The 17394-nt window shown below is 43.7% G+C and overlaps 1 protein-coding gene across 3 annotated transcripts in view; it reads right to left on the bottom strand.

Moving 5' to 3' along the window:
- Positions 1-6957: 6957 nt before the first annotated feature.
- The window catches only part of Exoc2 (exocyst complex component 2), a 177499-nt gene continuing 167062 nt past the window's right edge, over positions 6958-17394 (bottom strand). For all 3 annotated transcript variants that reach the window (XM_028881075.1, XM_037205846.1, XM_028881095.2), the window contains 4 exons: positions 16585-16707; positions 14211-14272; positions 11430-11489; positions 6958-8494 (listed from right to left, as the gene is read on the bottom strand). In XM_028881075.1, coding sequence (XP_028736908.1) covers positions 8401-8494; positions 11430-11489; positions 14211-14272; positions 16585-16707 — 339 coding nt within the window. In that variant the 3' untranslated portion in view covers positions 6958-8400. The remainder of the gene's footprint in view (positions 8495-11429; positions 11490-14210; positions 14273-16584; positions 16708-17394) is intronic.

Below are 17394 nucleotides of genomic sequence, written 5' to 3'. Positions count from 1 at the left end.
GTTTATTTTGGCTCCAGTTTAAGAAGGGACACATTGCATCATGTCAGGAAGGCATAACAGTACGTGAATGAAGTGGCGGGTCACCTTGTATCCACAGTCAGGAAACGGAGAGACACATCTGGAGTTTACCTAGCTTTTTCCTTTTCCCTTTTTCATTCAGTCTGGGATCTCAGCACATAGGATGGTGCCATCCATATTCAAGGAGAGTCCTTCATCCTCAGTTAAGCCTTCCTAGAAACACCCTCACAAATATGTCTAGAGGTGTCTCCAAGGTGGTGCCAAATTCTGTCAACCTGACAACAAAGATCAACCATCATAAGCCATTGGCCCACATCTGCTTGGTGCCTAGACACAGCTACACATCCCTTTGCCCCTTGCTGGTGCCCAATACCCAGCAGCTTTGCCATCATCTTTTCCCATTATGAAAAGAGTTGATACTAGTTACCTGCCCTTGTTTAACTGATTATCCTTTAGAACAATCTAAAAGTGTAATCTGAGTTTCTCATAGTGAAGTATGTAACATGTGACTCAAGACACCACCATGACTGGCTCTGGGCCACTCATTCTTACATGTCTGCTCATCATTTCCTTATCGATAGCCTACTCTATGTCTTCACCCACCTGTAGTTTTGAAGCAAACCCAAGACCTTTAAAGGCTAAAGACATCATATGCACAGCTGTCCCTCAGGACTCCTGTGGTATTAGTCTCAGGACCTCCATGGATATGCAAATTTACAGGTGTTCAAGTCTCTCATAGAAAAGTGACTTGTTTCTACATACAACTTACATGCATGCATCCTGTGTTCTTGAATCATTTTCAACGCATATGTAACACCTAGTCCTCTATCAATGTCAGGTACTTAGTTCTCACCTGCATCGTTTAGGGAGCGATGACAAGAAGTCTGCAAATGTCTAACCCAGAAGTGACCATTGTGACTTAGTACTAAGAGCTGTGGGAACATGGGCAGTAGAAACAGCAACAGGACGGCAGAGAACTGACACACTCCTCTGTTTGTGCCCACTCAGCATGGGGCTTGGGGCACATCAAATTCAAGTTTTGCTTTTGAAACCTCTTAGAGGTTTCTTTGTGACTACTTTGAGCCTGCCGTTGGTTGACCCTATCTATGAGTGTGAAGCCAGGGAATACAGGGGGCTCCCCACTATCTATCGTTTCCAACACCTTTTCCCCCAGGGATGTTTTAGGTTCACATCAAAACCGAGTGGGAACTATAGAGTTCCCACATACACTGGCCTTTCAGACCCCTAGTTCCACCCAAGAAACATTACCTGCCGCATGGCAGGCACATCTGCTACAATAACCATCTACTGACGACACCTCATTATCATCCACTCAGAAGCGCAGAGTTCAGGCTAGGTACTGCGTTTTCTATAGGTTTTGAGAAATGTGCAAGGACGACATCCATCACTGCATTTGCATAGCACACAAGGTAGTTCCACTGCCTTAAAAACCCTGAGCTCTGGCTACTCACTTCTTCCTCCCCTCTAGTCCTGGAAAACACCAATTTTCTTGAGAACTTCATAGCATTTCCTTTCTAGAATGTTACTGGCTGGAATTACACGCATACAGCCTTCTCTGTTGGTTTGTTAATATATGCATTTGGGATTCTGCCCTGTCTTTTCAAAGTTTGATATATGCCTCTTGCTGCTGAATGTTCTTGCGCTGTCTGGATGGACCATTTCATTATGCAGCTACCCACAGGTCATACAGGTTGTTTGCAAGTCTGGGCAATTTTAAGTGTCTGCTGTCCCTAAAGTCATGATCACAAACTCATAGAATTTTTCTGTTATTTTCCAGGAGCTCTCTAGTTTTCATGTTAAATTTAGATGTATAATCCATTTGAATGCATTTTGTGAGGACTGAGAAGTCTGTGTCTCTATTCACGTTTTCCAGTTCGATATTCAGTTGTCTCAACATCATTTGTTTTAAAGACTTCCTCACTGCATACACCTTTGCTCTACTGTTTGAGACCACATGGCAATATCTGTGGAGGTCTAACTCTGGGCTCTAGTCTGTTTTATTATTTATTTTTAGCAGTTGCTTAAAACTCATAATCATGCACATAAAATATTAACAAGTCCTTACTATAATCAATACTGCTTAGAGATTTTATTTTTTTCTACGTGTATGAGTGTTTGCCTGAATGTATGTCAGGGTCAAAACCCAATGACATCTTGACCTTCTGCCCCAGAGGTCAGGGCTCTTTTTTTGGGGGGGGGGCAAGGAAATGCAGAGAATTTAGGAATGCCACTGCAAGCAGGCTCTTGCTTGTGAAAAATGACTCAGAGACTTCCTCCTCACTTGGCTCCCAGGGGCTCCCTCACATGAAACTCTATTATCTTTCCCTTGGAATCTGACCAGCCCCAGAGAAATGACCCAAATGTGATAATACTGGAGATTCCCTACTGAATGCTCATTCCAGGATGACTGGCCCCGCCCACTGTACAGTATCACAACCTCAATCAGCTTTAGAGACCCCCTACTCTTAAATACCATTATGTGTCCACAGTGGTTATTTCAATGTACAGTTAGATGAAAACAGAACCCTTCCTAGAGTATTATCATTATTTCCAGGGAAATAAATAAGTAGGTCCTAAGAGAATAGTCAGAAGACAAAGGGCTTAAGTTAAAAGATTCTCACAAAGTAGAGTAAGCACAGAAAACAAGGAGAAGACTTTTACATTAAGACACAGGTAGGGGATCCAAATACGAGGAATGAAGGCAAACAATAACCGAATTAACTAACCATCCAGGGCAGTTGAAGATGTATAGAAACAACTGAAGGAAATTTCCCAGAATTGGCAATGCTCTACTCCCTAGTAGGAACAAAAGAACATGGATCCAGAAAAGCATCATGGATTTCAGAAACTAGGCAGAGGAGAGTCTGTAAGCAGACAGAGGGAGCAGATACTGGAGGGCAACTGGGCAGACTTCTGAATGCTGAGGGCAAATGATTTCCAGTCCAGAAGTTGACATCCATCCAAGGAACCAATACAGATTGTCTTCGGATATGAAAGCCTCCAAGTTTTGACTTCCAACACTTTCCTGCTGCAGGAAGTTACCAGAGGACAGTTCTACCAAGTGAGGGAGCAAACCAAAATGGCACAAAGTGGCTGACCCAGCACAGAAGAGGAGTGAGGGTGAATTCAGGATGTGGACTGTGGCATGAGGTGCTAGCTGGAGGCCTGCCCAGCTCAGTGCAGATGGGGACCTGCTTGCCAAGTTGTCAGGAACTTGCCAGAAAGATACATTTGTAAATACACCACAAAGACATCGGAATATTTGGGATGTGGTAGTTTCTGAGAAAGTGAAAACAACCCAGGATACACAGAAAATACGAAAAGCACAGTCAGAAAAGGATGGGTGGGTTACTGTCGAGGCCTGGGCAGCACATGCACAGGCTTAATAATGTAGTCAGGGAATATCAACCTACCCAAAGCAAGTCTGCTGGAGGAAGGGAAGGGAAGTCATAACAAGAGAGCTAAATTCTTTTTTCTTTCTTTCTGTTTTTTTTTTTTTTTTTTTTTTTTTCCAGACAGGGTTTCTCTGTGTAGTTTTGGTGCCTGTCCTGGATCTCGCTCTACAGACCAGGCTGGCTTCGAACTCACAGAGATCTGCCTGGCTCTGCCTCCTGAGTACTGGGATTAAAGGCGTGTGCCACCACTGCTCGGCAGTGAGAGAGCTAAATTCTTACATCCACAGTGACCCAAACTGAAAAACTGAAGAAAGAACAATTTAAAGCTGTTAGAAGTGGCACGGAGGTCATGGACAGGCCACTAACTAACTAACTAACTAACTAACTAACTACAGCAACACACTTCCTCCAAACAAGGTCACACCTCCTAATATGTGGGTGCCACGCCCTCTGAGCCAAGCATTCTCTCTCTCTCTCTCTCTCTCTCTCTCTCTCTCTCTCTCTCTCTCTCTCTCTCACACACACACACACACACACACACAAGTCTATGGGAGCCATACCTATTCAAATCACCATGGTGATTGAATCTTTATTTTTTAATGAGAATTTCATACATGCATAAGTGTTTGACTCCCCATCCTTCTTCATGTCCTTCAATTCTTCCTCAATTCCTCCCCTACTACCTTTCTCTCCCAACTTAATGTGCAGTTTTTAAAAACACATGGAGTCCAATGAATGCTGCCTGCATGTATACAGGTGCAGAACCATCTACTGTAGCATGGGAGGCCTTTCAAGTACCCCATCCCTGAAGAAAACTTATTCTCCCTCACAGAGTAGCCATCTGTTGCCAACAGCTGCTCAGCTGGGGTGCAGGCCTTCATAAACCCCTTCCCATCCATGTTGGGATTTTGCCAGGCTTGATCTTGCACAGGTCTTGTGCATGCAGTCACAGCTGCTATGAGTTAATGTAAATAATGTCCCTGTCATGTCCAGCAAATGATCCTGCAGATGTTCACTACCTGTGGCCCTTACAAGCCTTCTCCTCCCTCTTCCTTGATAATCCCTAAACCTTGGGGGAAAGGAGATATGACATAAACATCCCACTTAGAGCTGAGCAATCCAGTCTCTTATTCTCTAGATGACTACCAGTTGTAGGCATCTGTATTAATTGCCATTTACTGCAAGAAGAAGGTTCTCATAAACACTGCCTGATGGAAAAGGCATTCTAAGCAGATGGAACTAAGAAACAAGCAGTGTGGCTACTCTAACATTGATAAAATAAACTACAGAGCAAAGCTAGTCAGATGAGACATGGCGGGCCACTTCATGCTCATCAAGGAGCAATCTACCGAGAGAATAACACAATTCTAAGCATATACTCACTGCAGTGGTTAGTTTATGTAAACATATGTAATCATATGTAGACATAGCTTCGGAGAGATCTCAACAGAAGATCTGTCTCCATTAGATTGTCCTGTGGGCATGTGTGAGGGGCATTTCCTTGATTAATGATTGATGTGGGAGGGCCCAGCTCACAATGCAAGGTGCCACTCCTGGGTGGAGAGCAGGCTGAACAAGCCATGAGGAATAAGCCAGTAAGCACAATTCCTGCCTGGTTCTGCTCAGTTCCTGCCTCTAGGTTCCTGCCTTGATTTCCTATCCTGACTTGCCCAAGTGAAGGACAGTGTGACCTGCACGATGAAACAACTCTTTTCCTCTCTAAGCTGCTTTTCGTCATGATGTTTATCAAAGCAGCAGAAAGCAAAGCAGAATACCCACAAATCACAAGTGCAAACAAGTTCATAAAAGAAATACTATTAGATCTAAAAGTCATAGAAAAACCCCAACACAGTGACAGTGGATGACTTTGATACTTCACTCCCATTATATCTGGTGAGGTCACCTGGACAAAAACTAAACAGAGAAACAGTGAAGTTAAATGATAATCAGGGCAAGAAGAAATCAAGGAGGAAATTTAAAAATCCCTAGAATTGAATAAAAATGAAAATACATCCAAAATCTATGAGACACAATGAAGGTAGGCCTGAGAAGCAGGCTTACAGTACTAAATGCCTACATTAAAAAACTAGAGATCTCAAATGAATAGTTTAATGATAAACTTGAAGGCCCTGGAAAAAACAAGAACAAATACCACACACAAAACAGTATTAGGAAGAGGTATCAAAAAAATCAGGGCTCAAATTAATGAAATAAAAAAAGAAAATATCAACACAAAAAGTTAATGAAATAAAGAGTTGGTTCTTTGAAAAGATTAACAAGACCGATACACCTCTGGACAAATGAACAAAATTAGATGAAAATGGAGGCATTATAACAGACACTGAGGAAACTTGAGAGAATCAAAAGGACAGACTTTAAAAAAACTGATATTGGGGGCTGGAGAGACGGCTCATCAGTTAAGAGCACTGACTGCTTTCCAGAGAACCCAGGTTCAATTACCAACACCAACATGGCAGCTCACAACCGTCTGTAACTCCAATTCCAGGGGACCTGACACCCACAACAAAACTCCAATGCATATAAAACAAAAAAAATCATATTCTACTAATCTTTATTTTAAAGTAGTTGAAACATGAAAAACTACAACCACTAGTAGGATTTTCTACAGCTCACATTCAAAACCGAAATACACACCATTACTTTGTACTCAAAGCAGAACCATAATGCACCGTAGTCCATGCATGCTCTGTGGGGAACTGCGTGCTGGGCCGACAGAAACATGAGGTGAGTCAGTGGGCTGTGCTTGCCAGTGGTGCTTGTCCTGCAATGCCCAAATCATTTCTAGAACATGCCACTTTCAGGGTACATTGATCTAGAAAGTCTTAGAAAAACCAAATTGTTTCTAGTAGTCCTTTAGTCCTAGAGGTGAGACCAGGGTGTAACTTTCATGAAGCCGTGTGGAGCCGCACAGGCATGGACTTACTAAAATCAGATGTTCCCTAAGGAAGAGCGGGTCACACGTCACAAGGACTGGTCTGCCTCTCCACTTCCCTCTCACTCCTGTCGTGCTGTTGCTGTCTCCTCTTCACCCCAAACTCACCACTCATTACAACTCACGCTTCTGAAATCCCCTTCTTCCAAGAAGTCCCCCATGACTTGTTGGAAGTTGTCTTCAACTCCCTCATTTGGGTATGGGGTTTTTATGCCACTGCTCTCCAGTCTCTGTGCCATACATGTTTACATGCTCGAAGTTGCTGGAGTTTTATCAGCCCTCGTGCCTGAACTGTGGCCCCAGTGGAAGGATGACAAAAACTGTGTTGATCTGGAAGGAAGAAGTGGGTTGTGGTGAAATTCATGCCTGGCCAGGAAACCAGAATGTTCTAAGTACAAGCATGGGTCTCCAGCCACCTCCCAGCCTTAAAGTCTCAGAAGCACTTACTTCTTGCTAGGGCTGCCTATGAGGCCATCCTAACCAGTGTCTGGGATGGAGTAACTTAGTGTCCATGGTGCATTCCTAACGAAATTGATAAGACATTTGATAAATGAAGACACAAACACAGAATAAAACAGAGAACTCAACTATTTATTGTGAATATTAAAATTAGAAATATAAACAATTACAGAGTTAATAAAAATGTTGAAGTAAAGACACTTAGAGGTAAAATTTCAACTAAATAACATCTTTTAGAGAAGGAAGATTATTGGCTTTGTGTACTGTCTTTATTAAGTATTTAAAATAACAAGTCATTCCGTATTTCCGTTTTGAAATTTAGTTTGGTTATGTTAGATATAATACTAGTGTACCGAGAGAAGAAGACAATGTTACACATACTTATCAGCTTTATCAGCACATTTGTCAAAGATTAAATCTGTATTTCCAGTTACTGTGACAAACAAACAAACATACATACATTTACTAACCTCAAATAATCCATATTGTGTACACACTTGTATTCTGGAATTACTTGAACTAGGATTCTGTCCACTGAAAGAGAGGAGTCTACACTATCCGTAGATCATTTTGAAAAGCGAACTACAACTGAAGCCGAAGACAGGATGGAGTGAGCTGACAGAGCTCCTTGCAGGTCACCGTGACCTGAATCCACTGTGCAGGCCAGGCAGCAGGGAGTCACTGCTAATGCGTGGTGACCCGGGGCACCTCCAATCTTTACAAAACACGGCTGTGACAGAGCAGCACCTTCCCAACTGTGGAGGGGACACTTCCAAGTTGGGAAGGGCAGAAGGAGTGACCTGTTGGAGGGAAGGAGTGCTGCCATGCCCAGGAGACCACAGGGCTTCCACGGGGCTTGTGGGTGTGACAAGGCCTCCACATGCAGGTCCCTGTGCGCCCTGACTACACCACTGCACACTGACAGATCAACTTAAGGGCGAGTGAGAAGCAGAAACTTCACAGTTTAGCACTGAGAAAAATTAAAGTCAGACTATAAAATTCAGAGTTCATTTATGGACATTAAATTATCCAAAATTTAACAATATTATATGTAGACTATATATTTTTCTTTAAAAAATTAGGTTTAGAAGCATTTGTATGAAATGATGATTTTTAGGTTTAGGACACAGCTCCAAAGCCATGCCCATAAATCTCTTCTCAAATGCCTCACCTGGGTTGGAGATTGCCAACACTGGCGGTGAAGGGGTGCTGAGAAGCATATTCACACACACCACGGGCCATTCCAGAACATTCTGGAGAAGACCCTGAAGCTCACACCATGCAACACTTAGCAAAGAAAACACATTTTGAAGAGTATGCTATGCAGCCGTACAGGACCAAAGCTAGTAACAACAAAACTTGTCTCTATGTACATTTAAAATAGGGGTATTTAAACAGGCTGAAGTGAAATACCCACCAACATCTTTTTCTCGGGGAAAAGAGAGAAGTTAAACACCGTGAGGGTTTGGGCACGGGCTATCTATCCCTCTGGCACAGGAAGAGGACGGACGGTCTCCCACTTGCTGTCTCTGGATGCTCTTCCTCCACAGGCCACTATGTTTTCATCATGGTTGGAGACGCAGCTTGGAAACAGGTGAGCTGCAAGTGCATACTGCTCTTGAACTTGTTGAGAAGCTCCTCTAGTAACCTGAAGGGAGGAGATGATTTAGCATTCTGACAGCAAAGGTCTGTGCTACCTAGCTGCAGGCCAACTTGACACAAACCAGTCATCAGAGGAGGAAGCCTCAATGAGAAAATGCTGTCGTAAGCCTGTAAGGTGTTTTCTTAATTACTGACTGATGGAGGAGGACCCAGCCCACTGTGGTGGTACAGTCCCTGGCTGGTGGTCCTGGGTTCTATAGGAAAGAAAGCTAAGTAAGCATGTTGAGCGAGCCAGAGAACAGCACTCCGTCATGGCCTCTGCATCAGCTCCTGCCTCCAGGTTCCTACTCCACAGGAGTTCCTGCCCTGATTTCAATGATGAATAGTGACATAAAATAATAAGACAAATAAACCCTTTCCCCCCAAGTTGCTCACAGACATGGTGTTCCATCACAGCAATAGTAACTCTAAGATAAAGTGGTTTCCCTAGTTTGCTTTTCTGCTGCTGTGATAGAACAGTGTGAACAAAAGCTACTTGGAGAGATTTATTTGGATTACAGGTTACATCCATCCATCATTTGGAGAGCCCAAGGCAGAAACTCAAGGCAGGAGTTTAGAGCAGAAATCACAGAGGAATGTTGTTTATTGGCTTGCTGTCAGGACCATAGCAAGCCACCTTTCTTACAGAGGCCAGGCCCACCTGCCTAGGGATGGTACAACACACAGTGGACATCAATTAGCAATCAAGAAAATGCCCCGGAGACATGCTCCAGGCCAATGTGATGGAGGCAATTCCTCAACAGAGATTCCCCTTTCCCTGGCCGTCAAGCTGACAACCAAGAATAGCCATCACACTAGCTTAGCAACTCTGCAAATATGCAGGGAGCTGGTGGGCCAGGTCTGACTGCCATGCTGTGTTTAGAAGAAAGCCAAAAAAGCCAGTCTATGGGATCTTAATCAGTAATGGAAATATCTCAACCAAAAAGAAAGAGGCTGCTTAGAGAACACAGTAATACAAGTCTCTATTTTTCTTTAGATTTTCTCTCTACATCCTTCTCTAGAGTCCTTCCTCAAACAGGGTAATGCTTAGGTCTACTCTTTTATAATTACTCTAACAATCAAGAGAAACGAAAACTCACTCTTTTGTGTTGTCCAGTTCTATGACTGTTAGCAAGCACACACAGTAGGGACAGTTCCAGGAGACAGGTCTTTCTCTCACTCTACTCATTACATTTTCCACTTCATTTTATTTATTGTTATTATTGTGTGCATGAGGGGGGGATTGGCCTGCATGCCACATCACACATGCGGAGGTCAGAGATCAACTCTGTGAAGTTAATTCTCTCCTACCTTTATGATGTTGCTGCGGACCATCCAGTACCAAGCGCCTTTACCAAACTGAGCCTATCTGTAGGCTGCAGCCCTACTCCTTTTATGACATCCCTCTGGTGCCAGCCCTTTCCTTTAGTCTCTACACAACTCAGTTATTGTTGTCTGCACAGTGGTGAGCAGATGTGGTGACTTGGGCATGGCAGGGCCTAAGTCAGTTCTACCTCCACTAGAGAATGCCATGTCCCTATGAACATATCTAAAGTATTCCAGACAAGGGAAATGGAAATGCCATGCCATGTCCATTTCCCTAGTCTGAAATACTTTAGATATGTCTAAAGCCAGAAGGACTCTCAGAGCTCATCTAGTACAGATGGAACCTAGAACTGTGCTTGATACCATGAAGATCAGTGGAGCCTGTCACGATGAATAATGATCAATACTGGAACATCATCCCCACAGTCTATCAGTCCTGATCTAAGACACACTAGGTTTCTGGGTCTTTGTTTTGTTTTCTTTTGGAATTTTGAGACAGACTCTCAGTTCTAGAATTAGAAATTTAAATTAACATATATATTTATTATTATTTTGAGTGAAAGAGAATGTGTGTATGGCATGAGACAGGGGTGGGCACAGGAACATACATGCAGGCTGGAGGACAACTCGTGGAGAAGCTGATTCTCCCCTTTTTATATGGGCTCTGTGGACAGAGCTTAGGTTAGCAGACTTCCACGGCAGCTGTTTGAACCGTTGAACCATCCTGGCCTAGACCTCCCAATCTGCTTGCTCCTGAGCACTAACACTACAGGCACACAAGACCTGAAACACACAGCAGATCAGCTCAAAGTGTCAATCTTGGTTGTTCTTGATGCTCAGATGCATCCTTTTGAAACACGTTTCATGTATTAAGAACAGTGGTAACTATTTTTATCTTTTATTTTAAAGAAATGAAAAGGGCCTGAAACGAATTCCCAAACAAAAACCAAGTAGGGATTGGAAGCAGGGTGTTCTGTGTTGTGAGGCACCATTCTGCTGCCTGCCTGTCTGTGTGGAGACACACACAAGGGGCTGCACTGGGGTCACACATTAAGGAAAGCTGCTTTGCCCCCCTCTCCCCAAGCCCAGGCACTCTTCACGACCACAGCTGGTCCAAGCACTTTCTCTGCACAGCATTTCTCTGGGCTGTGCACAGAGCCCAGCACTGTGCATTTTCCCCAGGCAAAGGCAAGTGGATTTTAGGAAGGGCGACAAGGTGAAGAGCTACAGGGTCAGTCTCCGCCGAGCTGAGGCCGGATGTATGTAAGCTGTTCTGTATCATGTGTGCAGCTTGACTAACACTCGGTTTTACAGGAGTCAAGATTAGAGGATGGTCCTCATCGCTCTTCTTAACGTGGAAGCCAGTGCTGCAGCTGACTAAGTCCATGGCTTTCTCATGTTCTCTGAACCTGCCACTTGCAGCAAAAGTCAAACCTAAAAGACAGACTTGATCCTGTCATTTGGAAGATCAGTGAGGCACGGGGAACCCAGCAGGCCACATTACAGGGTAACCTACACTCCCTTACACCCGGGCCCTCTCAGACTCCTTGTGGGTCCTTGGCCAGCAGAGCTTGTGTGGCTCAGCTAGAGGGCTGAGGAGAACACACAGAACTTACTTTTTGTCCGCGCCACTTGCAAGCTGAGGCAGGGCTTCCAGGGCCTGTTTAAAACTAGACCTGAAACACAAAAGCACATCAGCTCAGAAGTCCACAGTGCTGAGCAGAATTCATTAGAAGATCATTGTAAATACCCTTAAGCACATTGGAAATATAAAGAAAACCAATGAAGGCCAGTAAACTGAGTGGAGATGTATAAGAAAAAGTAAAAGTGAAAAACAAGAGAAAAAGAAAAAGGAAAAGAAAGGCTATGGTGGGCAGACAGGCAGGGCTTCAGGGGCAGGCCAAAGAGACGCAGCCAGGAAGTGGAGTCTGACCCATACAAAAATGCTGCTCAGGGGAGCAGTGAGGCTGCTGTGACTGTGCAGAGACGGGGTGGGGGTTGGGGGAGGGAGGACTTAAAAAAAAACTATAGCTAGAGCAACTGTGAAGCAGGAGGGCAGTAAGAGATGGGTGTACAACAGTCCTCAGACAGTCACAACTGACAAGGACAGAGTGTCCTTATAGCCATGTCTTCTCAAAGTGGACATGGGACAGTTTCTAGTTCTTATCAGAATTAACATGGACAGGAAAGGAAGATATTTCCATGTAATTTTAACAATGTATCTTTACATGAGAAAGGTAAAATGAATGAACTGAAAAACTATCTATTTAGTATTTTAGTTTTTTTCAAGAGAATCAGAAGGAGAGGAGTGAGGATCACATTGGAGAACTTATTTAATAATAACTACTGCTCCTGAGAACAGTTCTGAACTTTTCATGGCCTACTTTTCTAGTGGAGTTGAAGAAATACATGTAATCATTACTGATCAGGGAAGTCTTCAATCTTATATTAAAACTATATTCTTCAATCGACCAGGACACGAACGTCTAAACAATGTTATCTTGACCTAAAGGCATGTAAACCGACTGAAAGTCCCCACAGAATGATAAAAGTGCCTCTAGGAATCCTCCATTCTCCCTAGCTGAGGAGCAGTGTGGGTGGGTGGGGACAGTGTCGGCTGGCATAGTAGGCTGCCTTTCCATGTTCAGTGGGCTCTCCTCTTTCCTGAGGGAGAGAGAAGTCCCTTCCTATTTCCTCTATCACATCCTGTTTCCCATGAGGCTGGATTAACTGAGAGGAACATGTTGCTTCATTGTTCTTTGTTGTCAGGACAAGATGATGGGGATGAAAATGGCGGGCATCTAATATCTGTAGGACACTAACAGCTCAGGAGATGCCCGGACACATGCTATGAACCTCACAGGTCTGTCTCAGAGTCCCCAAGTTGGGCGTCTCTAATCTGAAATCCAATGTGCTCCAAGATTTAAAATGTTTTAAGCACCAATCGAATAGGAGGTTCATTATTAAACACTAAATTACTTTTCTTTTTCATTTTCTTTTATGTGCATGGGTATTTTGCCTGCATGTACGTCTGTGTACCACATACATGGCTGATGGGTGTGGAGGGCAGGAGAGGGCACTGGATCCTCTAGGACTGAGTGGCAGACGGTTTGAGCCACCATGTAAGTACTGGGACTCAAACTGAGGTTTTCATCTGCCAGTACTTTTCCACTGAGCCATCTCTCCAGGCCCTCAATCATTAAATGATTAAGAAACTGTATTAAGCCAGGCGGTGGTGGTGCACACCTGTAATCCCAGCACTCGGGAAGCAGAGGCAGGTGGATCTTTGTGAGTTCTAGGCTAGAACTACAGAGCTAGTCCAGGACAGGCTCCAAAGCTACAGAGAAACCCTGTCTTGAAAAACAAAACAAAACAAAACAAAAACAAACAAACAAACAAAAGAAACTGTATTAAGTTATCTTAAGTCATGTGTATGGATGTAATGAAACATAAATAAATTCCTTGTTTAGACCCGAGTTCCATCTCCAAGATAACTCTTTATGTAACTCAAATATTCCAACACGCCCACACAATCTAAAACTTAATATATTTTGGTCCCTGAGTATTTTGAATACAGGATACTCAATCTGTATTATCTTGAACCTAGGTTCCAAAGTGTTACGTTCAAGGAGATAAACAGGCACCCACGTTACCATTTTAGGCAGAAAAAGGAGTGGTTGGGAAAAGGTGTGTTTAAACAATGAACATAGGATCATCCAGAAATGGTTTGTGGTACACCATGGCAAGCAGGAAGAAGATAATTCTGCCTGTTAAGAAAATACTGAATGTTCTCAGCTGTCCTGGTGACAGCCATGCTGTCAAAGGCTGGGGATGCATGAACGGTCCCGCACTGCCCTCGTGCTCACAGCACAGACTGACTTCCCCGGTAATGCTGTGGCTGTGGCCAACAGTTCTGAGCATGCGGGCAGTAGGTCTGCTCATTTCACCTACTGATGTCTCAATAGTAGGAAATCCTGACTTTCATTCAAAACAGCTAAAAGTTACCATCAAATTTCCACTACAAAACTTTGCAAGAAACCACAGGTTTCCTCTTACGCTGATATTTACAACACTCAAACTGTCCTTCAAGTCTGATGAAGATTTAATTTTTTTTTTGTCTTTCTTTTTAAAGGAGTATGTCATACTTGGCCATATTATTTAAGAGACTAAGATTATAAGTAATGAATTTAAAAAATTACATTTATAAAGTGCTCTAAAGAAGTGGCCTTGAGTGTCACTGTCTTATTGCAGGCTTGTCCTTTTAGTAAAAATCTCTGATGACGTATCAGATTTATCGCAACACAAACGTAAGAGCATCTCACTTTGGTAAGTTGTCTGTACACAAGTAAAGCCATTTTGATGTAAAAAGAACTAGGCAGCAACACTTGGCATCTCACCTGCTTTCCGGGGTCAGGTAAATGGCTACAGTGTCTCTCAGAGCACAGATTTCAAGTCTCGCCTAAAGATGGGAGAAAGGCAAGAGTGACAAGTGTCAGTTACCAAATGATGGCAAGAGCTGAGGAGACGGCCTGAAGCCTGCTTACTGCAGCCCAGGCTGCTCAGAACAACAACACGGTGACAATTTGCTGTGAAAAGACTCTCGGAGAACAGCACTAATATCCCAGTGTGTCCTTTAATCCTGCTGTCAGATATGACTGTGTGGGGAGGAGATGGACATATCGCATGATAATTACTACCTGACTAGTACTTGCTTTTTAGTTTGCGTGTGTGTGTGTGTGTGTGTGTGTGTGTGTGTGTGTGTGTGTGTGTGTGTGTAACATTAGCCGGAGTGGCTGGGCTTGCTTCCTGGCACCTACATTCTTTAAGGTAGTCTCTTCTCCAGTAAAACCAAGCTCTAAAAAGTCAATGCAATCACTGTTAAATTCACGAATGAGCTTTTAAGAAAAAAATGCAAATTGACAAGTTAATCCTAAAATTGATAAGGAAATGTAAAGGCCCCAGAAAAGCTAAAATGATGTTGGAAAACAACAACAGATTTGGAAGCCTCACATTTTCTGATTTCCAACATTCACGCAGCAGGTTATGCTAAGTCCCGTCAGTGTGCCTCCACACATGGACAGGCACAGAGCTCAGTAATGCAGAATAAAGCCAACTGATTTCCACTAGGGTCATAAACATCCATTCAACGAACAGAAACAGCACAACTGGATCCACACATGAAAGAATGAAGCCCAAACCTCTCTTAACATAACTCCAAACAGACCACAGGCAGACCTAAACATAAAGACAAAAATGGACTATAAGCTCTTAGAAGAAACAGCGTAAATTTTTGTGACTTCGGCAGGTCTTCTGGGAAAATGCAAAAGTACAAGGAACCAAGGGGAAATCAGCTGGCTGTCATCGAAATGAAGCACAGCCACCCAGTAACAGATGCCACGGGGAAAGTGAGACCACAGTCCACAGCACCAGACACCACAGCTGGGACAATAGCCAAGGTCCACAGGGTGGTTCGTTAACAAGTGTTGATAGGGCAAGGAAGTAACAAAAGGCCTCGTTAATAGACAGCAGAGTCACTGCTTTGGAAGACACTGTGGCGCTTCAATGAGGGGCTGTGCACCATTCATCACTCTCGCTGAGCCACACACCAACCTTTTAATCTTGAGACAGTCTTGGTAAATTGCCAGGCTGGCCTTGAACTCACTGTACAGACCACACAAACCCTGATTTGACACCTTCCTGTCTTGGCCTCTTGAGGAGCTGGGATTCCAGGTGTGGACCACCATGCCCAGCGGTAGATCCATGTTGACTTAAGTTTCCTAGTCTGAGGCAGCTTGGTCAGAGTGGAATCGGACTAAGCACATGTGTTTACAGGACCAGCCAGGAATGTGGGCAGTGCTCACAGAGCTGTGATGCTGCTCTCTGGAACACTTGCCTGTGTTTGGGGCTGCTCCCAAATCTAAACCACAAAGATGGGAAGCGCTGTATTGAAGTGGAACAACTTTCAGGCTAAACATCCAGAAACAATGGGAAATGGGCTGAAGTTCCATTTCTTCTAAGTCTGCTCCCTCAGTGCCAGTGTGTCCTTTGGGGTCATCAACTGTGATGTTTATTTAAATAGAGACGCTAAGTTTGCAAGTGGTAACTGCAGTGGGCATGTATGAGAGAGCTTCCTCAGCTATCAGCTGAAGAACTGCCCCTATATCTTTTTTTAGTGCGTGTGTGTGCACATGCATGTGTATTTTACTGAGGAGTAACCTCCAGGGTCCCATACAAGCAAGCACACCTTACACCACTAAGCTCCACCCCCATGCCACCACTGCCTCTTCAAATGCACACCCACTGTCTCAATACACAGAAAGCTCACAAGCAGGAGGCCACTGTCTCCTCTACAGGCGCACTGTGTTGTCACAACAGTTACCTCACTGAGGAGGAGGAGGAGGAGGAGGAGGAGGAGGAGGAGGAGACAACTATTTACACCTCTGAAGTATACAGCATTGAATGCTTTGGAAAGACATGGAAGGACTCTGTGGATCTGTGTTCAAATAGTTTTATAAAACTCTTGAAGGTTTTCTTCTGGTTTAATGCCTGAAACAGAATGTCTGGGAACTGCACAGATCACACACACAGTGTGTGTGTCAGTATGTATGTGTGTGCATGCACAGTGGATATATATGCATGCTGCACAGCGTGTGTGTACCTCTGAAATTAGCAGGGGCACTGGAAACGCCAGCTGTGTTATAAGGCAGGCAGCTAACACACAGTTGCCTTTTTAAAAACATGTATCTCTATGGAATCGGAGGATCTGGGTACCTGCAGTGCTCCATTTCTGCTGAAGGATGAGACGCACTGCATCAGCCGGCTCAGCTCTTCGGAGACTGCTTCCACCACCCTGGCCAGGACCCGTGGCACCAGGTCTTTGGAAATAGTGAACACCTGGTGGGAGGTTTAGAATAAGAGAAACAGTGCATTACATATACTTTTCCTGACTCCTGTCCGTCAAAACACAGTAACAAACAAAACAACAACACATCTCTTAAGTTTTCTAAGCTGTAATTTTGAAAAAGCAAAGTTATGAATGGAAGATACATAAACTTTTGTTTTTAAGATTTATTTTATTGTGTAGTATGTGAGTGTTTGGCCTACACATATGTATGTGTACCACATGTGTGCCTGGTGCCTATGGAGCTCAGAAGAGGGCTTCGGATCTCCTGGAACTGGAGTTACCAGTGGTTATGAGCCATCATGTGGTGCTGGGACCAAACCTGGTCCCAGCAAGTGTTCTTAACTACTGAGTCATCTCTCCAGTCCCCAGATGTATACTTTGGTTACATTTACTGATTAATGACAAAAACAACTTTTAAAAAAAGGTACTGCAGATGTTGACTAAAAATTTTTTTTGAAAATTTTGTCTTATAAGAAACAAAATTCATAAAAGGGATAAAACCTCTGGGTAAGTATTTGCACAATTTAAAAGATTAAGTGAGCTGGTTATTGGTGTAGTGTTGTGCACCCGCTATCCTGGCTACTCAAACAGGTGAGCAGGAAGAGTTTCAACCCAGAAGTTTGAGTCCAGCTTGGGCAACACAGTGAGACTCTGTGTCTTATAAATAAATATAAGTT

The sequence above is a fragment of the Peromyscus leucopus genome, chromosome 5 (assembly GCF_004664715.2).
Source record: "Peromyscus leucopus breed LL Stock chromosome 5, UCI_PerLeu_2.1, whole genome shotgun sequence".
NCBI classification, from domain to species: Eukaryota; Metazoa; Chordata; class Mammalia; order Rodentia; family Cricetidae; genus Peromyscus; species Peromyscus leucopus.
Note: the sequence above shows the minus strand (reverse complement) of the source record. Positions and strands in the feature narration are given on the sequence as shown.